The 20247-nt window shown below is 39.2% G+C and overlaps 1 protein-coding gene across 1 annotated transcript in view; it reads right to left on the reverse strand.

Annotated features, from left to right (window-relative positions):
- Positions 1-20247, reverse strand: part of EIF3H (eukaryotic translation initiation factor 3 subunit H) — an 85463-nt gene that overhangs the window by 16239 nt on the left and 48977 nt on the right. Inside the window, exon 3 of the mRNA XM_035556275.2 lies at positions 512-679. Within this exon, the coding sequence (XP_035412168.1) occupies positions 512-679 (168 nt within the window). The remainder of the gene's footprint in view (positions 1-511; positions 680-20247) is intronic.

Here is a 20247-nt window from a genome sequence, read left to right on the forward strand (position 1 = left end):
AAATTGCCTACGGTTCTGATACAGCACAGAACATCTGGTCTGGAGAGCTTGAGGAAACACCATTAAATAGGCAGAAAAGAAAAAAATCTTTGTGCTAAGAAACAGTCCAGGTTTTGTATGCTTCTGTCAGAGGTATAAAAAAACTTGGCAATTCGTGTCATGATTGGTCAGTCACGTACAGAGCCAGACACGCTAGCAATCGGGGTTTGTTAGACATCTGGTCGAGTTCCACCAGCCCCTGCGACGAGGGAGGGGAGATGAAGGAATAAAAATGAAGCAGCTACTCCAGCATTCCAAAACGTACACATCAGGGCTCTGATAGCAAGAAAAATAAACAGAAAGAAGGAAACCCTGTCTAGACTTAGCTGCTGCTGAGGCTGCCGTAGACACAGGGTTGGTATTTACTTGAAAAGGCCTGCCAGGCTACTCTTACAGGCAAAAGACAGAATACAAAAATAGTAGTAATAATATTAAGAGGGGAAAGGAATAATAAAGGAAACCTCATACTAACCGTAAATGAGAACTACAGACTCCTCAATTGCATGCTGGTAACTGAACTGGGAGTCCAGGAGGGCACGGGTGACAAAAGAGCCATAGTATGTGGACTGGTACCAGCCGACGTGAAGATGATCAATGTTTACGTGGCGAAGGCTTCGCATCATTTCCATCTGGTACTGAACTAGATTAAACAAAAAGTATGTTTGAAAAGTAAACTTACACAACCTGTACTATTTCTAGAGAGAGTTTAATATTAAATGACTGAACCGTATTTTTTTCTTTTTCATTGTTGCAACTGCATAGAAGTTTGTTTATTTGCTACTGGACTATCTGCAGGAGAATCCAGAGCTTCCTCAGAGAGTAAGACTAGCCTAAGTAAGCAGACTGTTTCTTTTTTCAGCTGGACTTAATTGCTAACATGATCAACAAACTGTTACGTGTCATTTACAGTGTCTATTACCTTGCTCATTCATAAAAAAATTCAGATACTGGGTTTCATTCAGCAGTAGCAATCTACCATTTTGTAAAAAAAAAAAAATCATGAGTTAAGTTATAATACTGTCAGGAATTAGATAACTTTTAGAATCAAAAGGAAAATTGTTTAATGTATATAAGAAATAGGAGAGAACTCACTTGAGTCTTCACCATAACTGAGAACTACATTTTCAGCATTGTAGTTTGGGGCACCAGCTATAGTTGTCAGAGAGTTTTGATTCCATTTATTCTTAAGTTCTTAACACTGTTTCTTCTTTTTATACACACACACAGTATATAAAACATACACATTTTAAACAGTAGAGAAAATTTGTTGATTTTTACACCAATAGCTGTAATATTTTATTGTACCGATGAATAAAACTGTTTCTATCACATGCCTCATTAAAACAGATTGCCTTGATGGAAGAGCATTCTACGAAGCAATGCTTAACATGATCCTAACAAGCAGATCCACACACCTTATCACTTACCAGACCTTTTAGACAGACACTGTGCCTGCTGACTATACATCAGGGAGCAGATTTCAGTGTGCCCATGCTCACTGCCAACTCCTAGGAAATCAGACGCAATACTACACAATCCTGAAGTTTTGTCTGCAGCTGCAAATTCACAAATATAAAACCAACTCGATCCTGTGCATTTATTTTTGTTATTTTTTTCCCATGGCTTCTCCTCGCACGGATGAAAATATGATATTCATTATAAAAGAGAGCAACAACTTAATTAGAGGACAGAACATGCTAAGTGTTCAGACCCCACTTCGTACCATATCCAGGAGAAAAAACAATTATATTCTTTAAAGATATAAAGAGAGATTTTTCAAGAATGGACAAACATTTTCCAACCTATCACAGAAAACACAAACTAAATTCTGCAGCCTGCTAGCCCTTTTACATCTCCATATCTTGTTAATTGTATTTTTAAAGTAATCTACATACATTTACATGATCACTTCCAGACTTTTTCCATCAGCATATGTTGGTGCTTGCATTCTATTTCATAATCTTTTAGCATACATGACTTACAATTTGTGTTTCACCCAGGACACCAACGATAATCTAGCATCCCAAACTAACACGCAAACCCATCCAGGCTACAGCCTGAAACCCCACGTGCTGCATGCAGGGAAAAGGCCTGCACCTCTTGGCTGTCACCAAACCAAGGCAGATGTAAGGATGCCACTACACTCCTCTGGACAGACAGCTAAGTAGTCTGAACTGATCAAAACAGCTATTCTAATGTCACTATGAAAACCTTCCCCCTTGCCAGACTGAAATAAAACAAATTTTAATCCCCCTTTCATCGCACAGCTTCCAGAAATACTAGCCACTTCCACGAATCCTCCTTACTCAGCAGCCTGTGCTGCTTTAGCAGGTAGTACCTCAAGACATTTCCCACTTTTCTCACAAAAGCAAAGCCAAGATCCAGCTTGTCATAGCATCTCAGTCCTTAGATTTACGTTTTGTTGTTTCCTCTTTTGCGTGTGCATCAGGGGTGGGGGTATTAAGTCTCTCCCTTTTAAAAATAAAACTTATTAAACACAAACTTTGCCCAGAACTATAAGATTACTGCAGGGACCATGACTTTGAATAGAAAAAGCACGTGATATATTTAATAAATGTGGAAAATTCAGATAGAATAGGCTTCTTTGGTTAAAAAATGTTTTTTAAAGTTTTATCTGTGTAAGAAGCAAGTAAGACTTGCTTTTGACATTACTTGCTAGGACATGCTAAGACATGAAATTATGGTTAAATGCTTTCCAGCTAGATGAAATCATGAAAAGGAAAAAAAAAATAGATATGGATTTTCAAAAGCAGTTGGGAGCGAGAAAACCTTTTTTGAGAATTAAATTTAAGTGTGGATTTTTAGACAGCTGAGTTATACTGCTCCTGGCAGCGGAGATTCTCTTGCAATTGAGGACACTAAGTACAGGTAGCCACACGGTGATGGAAAAAAGATATTTTACATACAGATTCCTGTGAAATCATATGGTCGACCCATTCAGATAATTTCTCCCTTAAGAGATCTTAAGGAGATGCTGAAGACAGGGAACACCCTAAGAAAACATCCAAAACTTTCAAAACCTGAATACGGCATACCACACTCTTAAAAGCATTCACTGAGAGGTAACCTGTAATTAAGTTCCAGGACAGCTTCTTTTCTAGACGCAGTATAACCAGCAGCGTGTGACTGAACATCAGTTTGAGATATCACGTAGAAGAAAAAGGACTTGCTGAAAACCATCCAGATTCAAGTCAGCAATTCCTCCTCCGAAGACTGTTAGCAGTTAGATGATAATGAAGGCAATAGCGGAAAAATCTCAAAGAACCAATAAAGCATCAATAGCTAACATCTCTGCCTTGGGAAAACAACTGCAGAAATTAAAACATGATGCAGTCCCCACCAGAGAGAAATGGAAACTCTTTTAACCAAACATATATATTTTATAACACGTATTAGCTGCTAGATAGCTCCAACAAGCTGCCAACTTGCACAAATGGGTAACAGCCCCCAAGTTGCTTTTGTTGTTATCATTGCCACGTTTCTTTACATTTTTTGCCCAATCTACAAAACATCATCTTTCTACCTACAAGTTAAGCACAGCTTAGGCAAGAGCTTTTTTCCTATGTGGTCCCCATTCTGCTAGAACTGGAGAAAGTCAGGCACTTCACCACGGAGTTCACTGGTTCAAAGCCCAGGATTTGGAAACGTGGGTACCCTCCTCCTTCCTTAGCCACGCTGCAAAGATGCCACCAAGACAGAACACCCAGAACTTACGTGAGCACGGAAAAGGGCTGGGGAATAGTCAATCAGGCTAGAAGACTGTTTTCATTTAAACAGTGAAACCTGTATTTTAAGGAAACTATCTGTTCAGAAGCTTTGTTATGATGAGGCAAGCTATCAGGCACATTTGCACTTCCCTGTGCTTCCCGCATTGAGAACAGGAACACCATAATACAGGACCCCATGTCCATCTCCTGAGCACCTGCACGGGTGGTTTTTTTTCAACAGAACTGTTTTTTTTTTGTTTTGTTTTGTTTTTTTTTTTAATGATAGCAAAAAAGTATTCTTCCTCTAAAATTGCCTTCTTTTTTTTTTTTGCACATCTGCAAACAAATTTAACAGGGAGGCAGAAGGGAAGGAGAAAAATCAATGCAGCTAGTAAGCATTATTATAATTTATCTACAGCTGGAAAAGAAAACACAAAACTGTACAGAATAGGTGCTTTACTTGAATCTCACTGCTACTTGTGTGAATTTGTACTAACAAAATCCCTTAACTGAACACAGAAACAGAAGAGACTATTGAAGTAGTTTGGTGGGTATTTTTTTTCCCTGATTTATATTAAGTTTTAACAAACCTGTTGTACAAGACTAAAGACAATATTAAAATAACATCAACACTTTCTCCTTTTCCAAAAAATACTGGCAATATTAGAAACTACCTAGGATTTAACGTAGAAGAGGTATATCCCCTATGTTAACAATAAGAACATAACATACCCAAATTTATATAACAGAACAGAGACGAGGCCAAGAACTGAACACTGATGTGTTCATCAGTGATGTGGTGACCCATTTAACACTGGGGACAACTCAACCACATTCCTTAAACACCTTAAAACATCCTCAGTCAATTTCACTATTTGAAAACCTAAGTTCAGAATAGGCCAAATCAACTGAGATACTGAAAAAAAAAACCAGTCAATGTGGTGATTTTAAAATGCAAACAAATTAAGGCATTGGAGTTCACAAACAATTGGCAAATTCACATCCTGCTTGAAGCAACAGCTTACTTCTAAAACTCTTCCAAAACAAGCGTTCTTGTAGCAGCCTGACACATGATGCAAGTTTATTCAACACTCTAAAATTGTATTATTTTCATGTCTTTATGAACGAATTATTAAAATCCATATCTTAGGAAGTCACATAGCGATGTACAGGTTGCCAAAATTCAGTTCTGAAATAGATATTGTACTATCAATGAGATGCATTTCCAGCTGCCCATCTTCAGACTACTGGTAAATACTAGATGTGCAGTCCTGACCAATGCATCTGACAGTACCTTAGACGTGTAGGACCTCAATTTCCAAAACCTATTTTAGGTTGTTACATCTTAAGAAGTCTGGTTTGAAGAGTGGCAACCAAGATGTCTCCCCAGAAGAGAACTTCGTACCAGTACCACGGGCTGTGGACTGGTTTGGCATTGCTGCTCATCCAGCTCTCTGCAGCACCCACTGAACACCCGTGGCATTACCAAAGAAACTAAAAACCTCTACTGTTACCATAACCTCCAGGCTGGATTTCACACTTTTGGTATCTGTCTTGACTCATATTCAGCAAATTGGTGCTTCAGCTAGAAATTCAAGCAGCAAAAGTTACATATGTCTTCACGAGGGCACGTCAAGCGATTTCAAGTACAATTTCAAGACCTTTCCCACACCTTTCACCCCCAATGGCCTCCTCAAAGACTGCCCGGACTACCTGAGGATGAATATTATTTCCTCGCAGAACCTCGGGCACTCAAAAGACAGATACACTGAAGTCCCTCAAAAGACACAGTAACCAGCTTCTGCACCAACACCTCTCTGAATTTAACCAACAACACGGGCATGGCCAATTTTGGTTATTCTGGTCAAGCTATACTGAAAACCAGCCAAAATATCCCTTTTGTAGCACCGCTTCTAACATGGCTAGTATTTTTCAGGCAATAATTTGTCTCTTTTGAAGTGCTACCATGTGGTAGAGAGCATTCTAAACAAGTGCTATACACTCCATGGTACTTTTTAGCAGTACAAAAAATTCTGTTTTTTCTATGCATATTAAGCTCTGCCAAACCACATGTATGCTTCAGACAGTATCTTCAATGACTAAAACAAGTTAGCAGATGCTAGTTCAAGGAACTAGCGTATGCATTTGAAAAGAAGGAAAATTGATTTATTTAATTTAATTAAGCGCAGAGAATTATGGAGACAACAGATTAATTCATTTCCCTCCACACATACAATCTCAATTAATTGTCTAAAAAACTAAGAATCACATGGACTACCTCTATCGATAGCAACTCAAATTGTGAAAATACGAATATAAGCATCACAACAGCCAACTTATTCTGGTGAAAAAATAAAAAATAGGAGGGGTTGGCAAAGAGAAATAAGAAAACAAGAAAACGGTTAATTCTAGCGACGGCAATATTTCACCTGAAAAAGCCTTTAGATACCACTGAAACATATTTCTTAAGCTTAAGACTACAACACACATGTATGCATGTATTTGCAGATTTTTATCTATATCCAACCCCCAACTTCTCCCAAGACAAATGCACAAGCTTAGTAACTCAACAATTCACCTATTCAGGGAGAAAAAAATATTAAAAGTAAATATTGCCTTCCTCTATAATATTCATTTCCTCCTCTGAAATATCAAGTCGGTTACAAAACAGTACTCTATTTTATGCATTTTTGCTATAGCAGGCTGAAAGCACCTGATCTCCTCTACACTTGGAAGCTAAGCAGACCAGGGCCTGTGAATAGCTGGATGGGAAAAAAATCACCTGAAAATAGGCAAAAGTCCAAGAGTCATAGTCAATCACAAGACCACAAAAACAAAAGTGAGTCAAAAGACTTAATTCAACTCCACTTCATTTGCTACATTCAGGGATTAAAGAAAGAAGGGCAGAATAAATTTGTCCAAAGTGAATTAAATTTTTCTTAAGGAATTGTTACATTTTAATAAGTTAGGAATTCTGGTGAAAAAACTGCTTGCCCTTGGAAAAGCACGTATGTTTTTTTTCTTCTATTTTAACAGAGACTACGGGATAAATTGAAACAAATCTGGAGCAATCACCTCCATTTATGACATTGATGCTGCTGCTGTATGAAGAGCAATCCCAGCTGTCTTCCGTGAGTACACGATCATTTGCTAGTTTCTCAACACTTTTTAAGCCCGAAGACCTTCATTTTACGAGAAAGAAGGGGAGAGGAACAAAAGAGGGAAAACTAAATTAACTAGTAATTGTGCAGGCTCAGCAAGCTCATTCATTTTTAATGCCGATCACAATTCAACCTTAGTTTTACCACAGCACCGAGCGATGTCAAGTGAGAGCTGTGCAGAAAAAGTGTATGATAGCTAGAGGAGGTATCTTAACCTGTAGGTGAATGGCAACAAGGAACAGAAGCATGAAAATAAAACGTGTCTGGAGTGCTTCTAAGGGGAGATAGTCCCCCCGATGTAAGCACCTGCTTCTGGACCGCTATTTATTACCGATGCAGACAGCAGTTGCCCATGCACACCCTCCACCAGAACTGATGATGGGAGGCTTGGCAGTAACTGCACGTGCAGGGGTGGCTGTCCTGGAGCTCGGGACCACACCAAGAGAGGCAGTGATCGCCCAACCTCTAGCTCGGTGCTCGACAGAGGCTGCTCCGAGACGTGGCCCAGCACAAGGCCGCGCTTCCTACCAGAGGAAGCAAGGCAGGAAGGGACAGCTGCCAGTGGTGGGAATAAAGAAGGATACGGACAAGTTTCCAGAGGAAAGGAGTAAAACAAGGGAATGGGGAACATGGGGGTGTGCGTGACAGGACAACGTAAAGCAGCAAGTGGAAGCACACCACTTCCTGCACATGTGCTGGCACTCGCCCAGTGCTCACTGACAGCGAGCTTGGGGCTTCACTCTAAGCGCATAACCACCGAATAAGGAGGCAATCAAACCAATCAAGCTATCGTGTAATTTTATTAAAACGTAAGTGAATGCTCAGATAAGCCGTTGGAAAAGCTAAATAAATCTTACTGACCACACAACTCCCTACACAACTCAAGGTAAAGGAAACCTGTGCTGTTTCTAAACAAACACACCTGAACCACAAGAAGAGCCTAGAAGAGCAGGGAATGGGCAGGACCATCAAGATGACTTCCAAAATTGTCTTTTGAAGTTTGCAACAGTATTCCACAGGATAAAAGCATAATAATAACTTCCAGAAATACTAAAACACTTGAGTCTTCTAAAAAACATTTTTTAATGCAGAAATCCATTCTAAACTAACATTTTGAAGTTAAAGTTGAAGTCAAGCAATACAAATGTCACTACTTTGTTAACAATGATATTTAAGAAGGAATTGTCATAAGACAAATGGAACACATTGTGAATGTTTTCCACCATATATCTGGAGTAGTTTTCTTGACATTTATATAGAGAGCTACATCTTCACATACTGTACAAACACTCATCACTTAATCCTCAACCTCCTCCTATAAGGCAGGTAAACATTTTTGGTATCTAAAATTTCCGTTTGGCTTACTACACTACTATTTTTGGCTGTTGGCTGGAGATGCATCTAGTTCAATATTGAACTCTCCATCAATAAAAAAAGCTCCAATCAGCACTACATTGTCACAATAGCAGTAAATAATACTAATAAAAACTGCCATCTGGCCAACCTAATTGTTGCTTTCCTTGTAAAAGAGCAAGAAGATGCAATCTGATTTCCTAATAAAAATCAAATTCCTAGGGAAAGCATCAAATGTTTTCTATTAGGAAAGCATTCCCATCAACTTCAGCACCTTGAAGCCTTTACTTATACAATTTCAGTCTAGTGAATATGATTCTAGGTGCTAAAATTCAAAGTAAGATTAAAGGCATGAAAGGGAGCCAGTATGGTCAAAACCCAAACTCAACTGTTTGGTACAGTAACTTATTTGATTGAGCACCTCCTTTACAAAATAAATTTTAAGAACAGCATAGTTAAGAGGCCAAATTCCCAAAGAAGCTTCTTTAGTTTCTCTACTGGCCATTGATTTTTGCTTGCTTACTCACGCGAGGCTATGTTAACAGTCAAAAGAGCTCGCTCTTTACAAAATATTATCAACATACCTACCTTAGTGCTACGAGTTACAAAGCAATTACGCACACAATAAAACAAGAGCGTGTGGTGAGAATCTAACCCCTTTTCCAAGTACCAAAAAGATTAATGGATACAATCCAATGTATTGTTATGAAATTTTCTATCACAAAACTGTTCTAAGATCTTATTAAATTATCTGGGAAAAAAATGAAATGTTTTAAGACTAATGAATTACATGATAACTTTCACTTCTTTTTTTTTTTTTTAATTTAACACAGATTTTCACATTTGACAGTTTGAAAGCAAACTCAGGACAGACAGTGTAATGGAAACTACTCAGCAATCCGCTGCATTTTAAAAATCTGTGGTGTCATGCAGTATACATCACAAGAAGGACTGTCTCATTTCGTTAGTACCTTCTCAGTAAGTGAAGAAAATTGACGGTGACTTCACATGAGAGGTTTTCAGGCTTTTAAACCTCCCCACCTCCCCTTGAAAAACAGAATGATTTTCTGTTTTTGTAATACTTGCTACTTTGTGAAAATTGTACCATTATGTGCTTGCATTGCAAAAAGTTGGGGGATGCGGGAAATAGGGGCATCTTCAACAGCCAGATCACCCATCTCATCTTACCCGATACAGTGAAGCAAGGGCTTTTTGGCCGGCTGGGTATTAAGCATCCGCACATCTAGTTTTGAAGAATCTCTTGCACTGTTCTCATGTTTCAAGCTCACAAAATGTGGTCCAGGCACTGGGCAGACACTCCACTCACACAACAATTTTCACGGGTCGTTCTTACCGTAAAACAGGATTTATTAAAAAGAAAAACATTGCTACAGACTATTTCTTCAGTTGGAAATTACACAAGCTATTTGTTTTCTGTGACCTCCATCAGCCCATAATGCAGGGATAACACTGTTGAAACATTTGGCAGGGAGAATCAGTCAAGAAAAGTTCTAATTTTTGGCAAAGCATAGGAAGAATGTGGTTGATACCCCCTTAAGCATGCCTTTTGAATCAAAATTACACAAGTATCTAGCTTTCAAATGTGTTAAGTGCATTTGGGAGGAAAAAAAAAAAGAGACAAGCATGTCTTCAGCCTCAGGCTTAGAGCATCTTCCACTGGGGCCCATTCGCACGGAGCAGGATCCCACCACGTGCCAGAAGACCAGAAATAGAAACCAGGTACTGCTCCTATCAGGAGGGACGGAGGATCCCCACTCAAATTCCCCCCAAAATTCGCAATAGTTTTACAAAGCCTACTAGTTTTATATGGTCCACTTGCTGGATTACTTGCTGATAATACAGTGTTTCTTTCTTTTAAATCAATAGGTAGGAGCCCTGTACGATACCTCGATGAACAGAGTCAAAAGGACATTCCAACATACCTCTTAAAACACCTGACACCCTGGTAACACATCCCATACAGCATGTAGCCATTCGGCTGTCCACCACGCGTAGAAAGACCAAGACACCCCATTCAGATGATTAAGAGCCACGAAAGCACCGGTCAAGGATACCTTAGTTTGGATCTACCAGCCAAGCCCTCAAACCACACGCAACACAACTGCCATCCACACAAGGTACAAGTCGTCCTGAATCCAAAAAAGATGCACAACCACCTCTCCACTATGAGACATGTGGTCAGTCCCTCACTTTGTCAAGCACTGATTTTCAGATAAAAATTAATCAAGTCCTCTTGCTTGCCATTCCTGCCACAATAAGAACCTTTATTATTCTTTACTTTGTACACAGAAAGGTCTGAGATGGGCTGGTTCAGCTCTCAGACTACAGACCCAACGACTACCCAGGAGATGGATACATTCACCTACATCACTTATTATCACTGGACAACTCTTTAAATCAAAGGGGGAAAAAATGCTGACTTTTAATATCATAATGCTAACGCAAAAATATCTTAACATGTAGGTTTCTGAAAGGATAACTAACCAATCCCTCCAGCTAACTATTTCTACAGATGAAATGAAGGGCTTGCGTTGCACATGTGGAGGCTGCAGATCCGTACTTAGCTGATGCCTAATGAGAGACAGAATAAGAAAGAATGAGAATAAGAAATAATTGCCTTTTTTTTAAATATATACAATAAAATATTCACAGGGAATATACATTACGTTGGTACTTTATTGTACCATGTTGGTTACCATGAGCTCTTTGCAATTCTCTTAAGATAGATTTTAGTTTGTGAAACACTACCAAGGGAATTGTTTGTAGGTGGGTTGAACAGTGGAAGACCCTGATTAACATCTAGGGAGGCTGAAAAATAAAATACTTTGGAGGACAAGTAGGTAGTGGACAGTGGTCCCAAAATTATGAAGGAATTTGCCTGGAAGTCTTCTAGATAATTGCAGCTGGACAAGAAGACACCTTCACATCTCATGAAAACCTGTGCTTTTTCTTTTTTTTAATCAAGTCCTGCCTGCCAATGGCCATGGCACAATCATTTTGGAAGCTGCTGGCTGCACCAAGGAACAGCTGGTGAAATCAAGCTCCAATAGAGGCAATCCCTTCCTGCCTGTGGAAACCAACCTCCTCCAATTCCCAAAGCCAAATAATATTACGCAAATGTTGACACGATGGGCAAAAGCATCAGCAGTGAACTGGAGATGCAAAATGCCATTTAGTGACCATGGACGCTAGCAGGAAGCAAGAGCCTACGGTGATGAGAAAATAGGATATTCTTACCCGAAAGCTGTCATACAGAATGATGACATCCACATTTATTTATTTTTTACACACTTCTAACATCATTGTTTAGCACTGATGGGATAAAGAAAAACAACGTGTTACAGAATTTTGGAGCTGATCAATTGAAGAAATGTTTTCCGCTTCATTAGGTGAAACCTTGACCTTATGCCAATTCCGACGCAGAGATGTTCAAGGAGAACATCACTGCTACGTCACTGTACTGTTTCCTTACATCACTGCTGCCACAACATCGTGCAACATTTAATTAGTGAATCGTCATTAAGTTACTTAACATTTTTAAAGTGTAAGCTTTGAGGCATAACAGTACAGATTTCTACTTACAACGTGGATGCCAAGGAAAGCCAGCAGGTAAAGTTTTGAAAGGCTTGCCAGCACTGGAGAACTACACCATTACGACACAAGAACCATGGAAACCAATTTTTTCCAGCCCCTGCTGCCTTTCGACGAGAATGCTCTCTCCTTAATTGGGGCAGAGAAACACATTTTAGAATGCCACACTTGGGAGGGAAAAAAAAAAAAGGAAGAGCCAGTCCTCATTTTAACATGCAAAAATCACTGAAGTACTTAAATAAGCATTGTTGAGTCTTCAGAGGCTTTCCACACAGATGTGGAGAAAGTAAAACCTGGTATAACTAAATGATATTTCAACTGGCCACGACAGATCCAGCCCAACTGTGTTGATGCATTAACACTCTCCAAATCCCTGAACTATTTCTGTACCAGACTTCCAATCTTGTCTCGGACAACCCGAGTTGTTAACTGTTACAGGTCAAGTTTTCTTCCCAAGGAAATCAGATTTCTTATCACTTACTGCTTCCTTGTTTTCACTTCTGTGTGCATATACACGTGGACACACACAAGAGAGAGAGGATGAAGGAAGGAAGGAGAGAGCGAATATACCAAAATACTGTTTTGACAAGCATTAAACCAAGAAACAAGATGAATACCATAGCAAATGTTAACGCACATGGTCATATACTTGTAAGTGTGGAAAAATGGTGTTGTAAAGCAAGTAATTCAGCAAATACCTTATACCTTGAAGTAAACCGTAACAACATGTCTATTACTACTACACTTAAGTTCAACAGTAAGTAATAAAAAGGGCACTGCCCAGTAACAAACAAGACAGAGACCTCATTGCAAGTGATCATTTGCAGCATTACAATGTTTATCTCTACCAAAAGCAAACAAGAACAAAACCGGAAAAACTTACAATTTCACAGCACTGCTCTGATCATAAACTAACAGCTAGGACATTTAGACCAAGGCAACTCAATACTACAAGAAAACTCCATGTCACTGCATGGTATTGCTGTATTGAGAAGCTTTAACACTGCAAGGTACCTACTGAGAGGCACTAACATTGGTGTTCCTCAGTCCTAAAGCCCAGGCTACCACCAGTAATACCCTATTTTAGTGCAAATTCTTTAGCGTGTCCTGAAACAATGAATTCACGATGTTACAGGCAACGCAGACAAGCTTCAAAAAGCCTTTTCCATAGCACAGCAAGAGGAACAATAAAAACAGGAGTGGCTAGATATTTGAGGTGAGAGACAGTCACGTCTTCTCACAAGCAGCCTTTGGCATCTGACAACTTGAGATCACACACTATAATCAAATGCAAAGATTACCACATAATTTAAACAAAACTCAGACCCTCAAAAGCTTAAGAATCTTAAATCTAGAAAATAAAGCTCTTGGCTTTTAGACTGAGTCTGTAAGACAAAGCTAGGGTGAATTTCTCCCCTTTCTAGGGTATGTAACATCATACAGCATAATTCTGCAAGCCAAAGCTAATATTTCAGCAACATAACACTTGCAACTTTTATATCTAAGTGTGGCTTGTTCTTTTAAAGTAGCCAAGAACTAAACTCACACCCTGTTTAAACAGGCAGAAGACGTACTCTGCGCCAAGGAGGAAGTTATAAACTTAAAGTAGGTTTTGTACATGGGAAACAAGTTGGGAAGTACAAGGATGGATCCACAACTATCAGTTCTCTAATGAGTAAGAGAAAGCATGGTGAAACTTTGGAGCTGGAGGCAAGAGGCTGCTGTTCCATTACTTGCTCAGCTGACAGACACTGGACAAATCAATACCTTCCATTTGTGTTTCTCCTCTGAAGACTTTAAGCTCTTGAGACAGCATTCACCATTTACTCTGACAGCAGCCAAAGAGCACAACACCCCAGTTACAGGAAAAAATGAATCACTGCATCACCTGGTGGTTCCTCTACTTTCACAGGCTGCCAAAATGCCTTCATAACTAGAGAATACCTGGATTTTTAAAAAGTTCATCAAGATTAATACAGCCCAAACAGACCCGAGGTAAAAGGCAGAGGGGCTGTAACAAGCAGCACCAGACGTGCACGTGGGGAGGAATAATCCCAGGCACCAACATGTGTTGGGGTTGACCAGCTAGACAGCAGCTCTGCAGAAAAGTCCCTGTGGCACCTGGGCCAGCAGCGTGCCCTTGCAGCAAAGAGGACCAACAGTCTCATAGGCTGCATCGGGCATCACAAGCAGGGCAAGAGAGGTGATCCTTCCCCTCTGCTCAGCTTGGTGAGGCCACCCCTGGAGTGCTGTGCCCAGTGCTGGGCTCCTCAGTACACGAGGGAGATGGACATATTGGAGAGAGTCCAACAAAAGGGCATGAAGATGATTAATGGACTGTAGGAAAGGCTGAGAGAGCTGGGACTGTTCGGCCTGGAAAAGTCCCAGGGGAATCTTATCAGTCTAAGTACTTAAGCAGGAAAGAGGTGAGGAGATAAAGAAGAGGAAAAAAAAAGACTTCTCAGTGATGCCCACCATTAGGATCAGCGGTAAAGGGCACAGGAAATTCAACTTAAACAGAAGTCACTCTTCCTATTGTTAGGATGAGTGAATTGTGGAACGACTGCTCCAAGAAGATGTGGAGTCTCCATTCTCGGAGATAATCAAAACCTGAGTGGACAAAACCCTGAGCAGCCTGCCCTAGCTGACCGTATTTTGAGCAGGGCGATGGGACCAAGGACCTCTGGACATCCCTTCCAACCCCAGCTGTTCAGTGAATCTGTGACTAGAAAGATGGCTTAGTGAGTTAGAACCTTGTTAAGAGGGAGAAGGAAAACATGAAAAACACCAAACACTAATCCAAGCCACAAAATATCATTGTTTGATGTTTTTAAAAGGGACCAAGTTCACAAAAGTTCTGCTACGCACTGGAGAAAAATTATGGTGATCCAAGTTGTGTTTGAGTAAAATACAGGCTTTTAGAAACAAACAACCGTAGTGTGAAATTTCATCAAAGGAAACTTTTTCTGTTTCAAAAGCAGTTATTTTCATTCTGCATTCATCTTTTTGTTAGTTATTGAAAACGTTAAAAGCAATTATGCAGAGCACTATATAATTCTCAAAGGATTCAGCCTAAATACTTTTTCAAATGCAAACAAGACACTTGTTACAATAGGTACAAAATCTTTGGTTAACAGCCACATACTATATTTATTTTATTCACTCTCAATGAATGTCAAAAATGCAACAGAAATGGTTTCAAAAAATTAACATGGCTAAGACAGTCCAAAAATATTTTTTTCACAAACTGTGCTCAGATTTGCAACTGCAGTTCAATATGGTAGGCAAACACAAAAATACAGAACTGTCAAAGGACAGAAAGGAAACAAAGCCAAGGACTGAATAACACTGAACTGCAATGTCAAGTGAACTTGAAAAGAAAGGCCTAGAGAATTCATTTTGTTCAACAGACAGGGAAAAACGGCAGAAAGAAATATGCTATAACAAATTTAAAAGCATCTCAATACACTGACCGTGAGCTCCACTGGCTAAAATTGCATTTAAATCAAGAAACTTGAGGAAGACTGTTGCAGCCATCAATAGCAAAGTCAGTAAATTCCCTTGAAAAATATTATAGTCAGTCTAAAATCTAGATAAACTGCTGAATACCCTTTCTCTGCAAAATATTACAAAGAAAGCTATTTTCTGAAGTAATTCACTGAAAAATGAACATTTACATGTGTCACAGATATATGCAAATATCAGAAAGCAGCTCAGAATAAAGAAGTTTTATGAGGTGAACAGCGCTAACTGAAGGATCTGGAAAGGTGATAACTCAGTAAAAATAAGCTCAACTTCTGTTTAATTGAAATAATTATTTTAAAATTCCCGATTTGGTTTATTTTTATGTATCACAATCATAATACCCAGTGCTAGCAGGAAATATGCAAACTTCATCAGAAGTTTTCTTTGCCTCAGAGGAAGGCAATGTTTATATCGCTCTCAGTCTCGAAACACCTACTCAAAACTGCAATTTGTGTTTCTAACACCTCCTCCGTATTTTATCACAAGAATATACCCAAGGGGACTGCCAAAAAGAGTCCTTCTTTCTGTAGGAAGACAGTGAGCCACAGCTCTGCTTGGTAGAGAGCACTGGTGCATACACAGAGACACAGAGTCACTTGCCATAAAACACCGTCTACATCACACCAGTCGCTGGCATGAGGAAGAGGAATTTTTTTTCCTGCCTGATAAATCATATTTTCCAGTTACTGTTTGGTTTAAGAGTCTAAGACACTCTTCTGACAAATAATCCTCCTTGAGCTTTCATATGTAGGGTGGAGGGGTTGGGGAAACCACACCCCACCCTTTCGGCGGGTGGATGAGAAGGCCCCACGTGAAGATGCCACCAGGGCCTTGCGGGTTAGAAACACTCAGCCAACTGACAGAAAAACATCAGAAACTCAGGTGTGGGAGAGCTGAATCTACAGCAGCTTCACAAATTCAGGCTTCTATGAGTCTCTCAGCAACAGTAAATGGTTTCGTTTCCTCAATGGACAACCCTTCAGTGAGATTTTCAAACCAAACATTTACCTGTTCCACCACCATCTTTTAAACCAGGAGCCAAGACAAGTCTGTTCACTTTGGTTCTCCTTAGCCCCACACGTTCACACAGCAACAAAAGTCTATCTCACATCCCTAGGGGTTACTTTGGAAGCATGAGGAGGAACAGAAGAACCACCCCAGATTTGAAGATACACCAAGAAGCTTTTCCAGCAGACATCCGAATTCTGTGTTGGGATCAACTGCTGATCGCATCACACTGCCTCCGGTTGCCAGCTGTTAAGTTGTTTCAAAAGACAGCTATAAATACATTAATTACTCTCCCAATATTACTTTTCTAGGTGAGCAATTGCAGTGGTTATGTAGAGGTTTTGTAATTAAGTCCCAAAGGAGAGAGACATTTGCACGGTCACAAACGAGGGACCCACAAACAAGGGATCACAGGCATGGAGCAGTCTTTGTTAAGATCTGCTCCACGTTCACAAACTCTTGATCCAAAGTGTTATCGAAATGACTGTCTTGTACTTCTCATTTCAAGGACGAGAGCAAAAAAGATCTGCTGTTTTCCAGTGGTGCATTTCAAGAGAAGAATTACACTTACGTTTGATTTCGCAAACTGACAACATTTTATTACTATTTTTCTCCAGAACATGTATAATATTCAGAAATTCAGATTATTTACTTGGTTCCTACTTACTTTTCAGTTGAAGTTGACTAATAATTCATTCTGCTTTTTCATTAAGTTTGTAAGTGGGATATTTCTTTTACAGGGATCTAAAACAGCGATGAAAGTAAAGACAGAAGGCAGAGAAAGTGCCCGATGAGCAAAGCTCCTAAATGTGCTTGATTTTTATAGGCTTGCTGTCCCCTACAATTTTCACCAGTAAGACTTTCCAAAATTTGCTTTTGTTCTACTCTTACTACTCCTGCCTTGCGGTTCAAGTGTTTCATTAAGAGACACCAAACAGACGGCAGCTTTAGGACAACCTTGTAACTCAGGGCAAGGATGGCACGTGGTTTAAGTACGTGAGCAGGCACAGGAACACTGAAGCTGAATTTCTGACCTCCTGTTCTGCACTGAGACTGTGGCCATTGTGCAAAGACACACAAATGTCCCAAAGACAAGTTTCCCTTCACAACCACCAACTGAATCGCCCTTCTCTATGGTGCCTCTTCTTGAAATTCAAAGTTATTACTGAAAACGCTGAGCTTTCCTCAACCTGAAGATTTTAAACTGTAGACAAATTTTAACAACAAATATTTAAAATATTAGAACGAGCTATTAGTATAGAAATATAAAAGTAGACAATAAGCATTCACAAACAAAACCCACTCAGTTTACGACTACATTTTCTTTACAAGCAAGCTTAGTGTAAAGAAAATTGGATCAATACATGAACTTATAAAATACCTTATTGAAATACGGTTTAAAAGAAAAATATATTAAATATGAAACATCATAATGCTTCTTTAGGTTATAAAAGGGTTCCTTCATCTCCAATGCCCATAACATGTTTAAAATACATTCAGAATTTTGATTTCTCACAGTGTTTGATATAAAAAACAAACCAGAAGGTTGCCCTAAAGATAAATGAAACATCTGGTGAAACATGTAATAAGCTTCAGGCTCACATCTGCTACTGAAGTTAGTATTCCCGCACCATAGCTACAAGCTGTATGCAAAGCTCTATAAGAATAACTGAGAACAGGGAGGATTATAAGGAACACATTCCTCAATCTAAATTGATATTTCCTCTTCCATCTGAATCAACATTGTGCTTCCATATGTATGCATTAATGTCCAGCGCTAACCCTCAGCGGAAAATAATTCCTACAAGTAAAGTTCTCACTTAAAACCTACCCCAACACTTGATATCATAGGCAGTTTTAGCCAGTTTTTACTCGTATGCGGCTATCTAAGCGTATTTATATTTATTTATATATGTAATTTTATCTAGGTGCAAATGTCGTTTTCTCTACTTTTCACTAGCCTTAGACCACAAGCAAGCATTCAACAGATAGTTCTTCCATATGCCACTACATTTGACAAAATTTACTTTCAAAAAGCAGGAGTACACAATAAAAGGCACTACTGTAATTATATAAAACCAAAGCCCCAAGGATTTTCAAACAGTATCTGATAAAACTGAATGTAAGATATTTCCTAAGAAATAAACTATGTGTAACTCGCATTCTTGTTTCTATAAGAAGGTTGCTCAATATTTATCTTTTTTTTACCCATTCACTCCTAAACTTTCAATTTCTTCCATAAACAACCACAGCAAAATGTTTACATTTAATGCCAACATAAATTGCTTTGTATTTGTGACATTTTAAAAAGACCCTTTTGTGCCACGGAGAGTTTAGAAAAAGGCAGATATCTGCACAGCAGGGAAAAAACCCACTTACATTTTGCAACAGCTGTGAAAGATCAGTCCTCCGGAGTAACCGAAATCAACGGCAAACTGAGAAGTGTTTAGGAAATAAAATGTTTCCATCACCTCATACTATCATTCACTTCCATTAGTACTGATGAAAGAGAGACTGGATTTTACACAGTGTTATAAATGGTAGGAACATTACTGACAGTGGAAACAGAGCTTGGTCACTAAACAATTCTAACATCAAGCCTGGGACAAAAATCAGAAGAATAAATACTCTAGTGGGCATTTTGTTAGTTCAACTTTGACGATGAAGAAACAATATCCAGACCCAAACTTATTTTTCCTGGATAAAAGTTTCATAGTTGAAATGAACGTGATTAAAATGTTTAATGCCATCACAGGAACACCAAAACTTTCCCACTGAACAGACCACACGTTAACACAAATTGTTGCAGCGAGCTCTCCCCATACAAGGCCCTCCTCTCCTACTTACCTTTGCATAACAGCCTGCATTATACTAATCGAGAAATTTTACATGTACTTAATGCAAGACAGGAGACAAAAACAAGGAACAGATGAATGTAACGTGATCAACTAGGGAAAACAGAGATTAAGAACTGGCCATGGAAGATATGTGGATAAGCCAGTAGTGTCATGACATAAATCATGCACGATACCAAGAATCTATCATGCAGAAATAGAGCTGTGATACCAAGCATACCAAATTATTAGGTGTTGATATTAGGCTCGTGTCCTGCTCCTTGACACCCTGCAGAAATGTGCTGAAAGGTTCCAGGGGAAGAATGGATAAAGAAAGGGACCACCTCTGACAAAGCAAGCCGGGGGGCAGGAGGAGGGCAGCTTGAGTTTATTTGGCTTTTAAAAAAAAAAAAAAGCAAGATTCAACTTCTGTTCCAAATAACTGTTGCAAATAGTCTACCTTGCAATGTATCTTTGAACCACTTTGTAGACAAGAGTGATGCAAAAGCTTTTTGTAACTAAGATCAGCTGTTAAAAAAACAGTACAAATGAGAAAAATGTTATTCTGACAAAGGCACCCCTATGAAATTGGTACGCTAGGGTCTATAAATCATTATCTGCTTACACCGCCTTGTCCATGTAGAGCAGTTTGGAGGAATCTCATGGTAAGTATCATTTAAAGATCCATACTTGGCTAACCTGTCAGCGAGTTCAAATTTAGTTCTCTCCTTAATGACAAACATAACAACTGCTCAGGTTTTCTGCATGGTCTGACAGATGTGTCTCTGGCTGTGATATGATATTTTGCTCAAGCTTATTTCTGAACAATAGTGGTTAATGCATTATCTAGATATTTAGCTAAGAGAAAAATGAGTCACCCCAGTGATGTTTAGATCTCTCAATCACTTTATGATAAACTCCCCGCTGTGTTAACAGACAACAAATAAATAAGCCAGGAACAAAACTGATGTTGTTGCACGTCACGCT

Source organism: Cygnus atratus, chromosome 2 (genome assembly GCF_013377495.2).
Source record: "Cygnus atratus isolate AKBS03 ecotype Queensland, Australia chromosome 2, CAtr_DNAZoo_HiC_assembly, whole genome shotgun sequence".
Taxonomy (NCBI): Eukaryota; Metazoa; Chordata; class Aves; order Anseriformes; family Anatidae; genus Cygnus; species Cygnus atratus.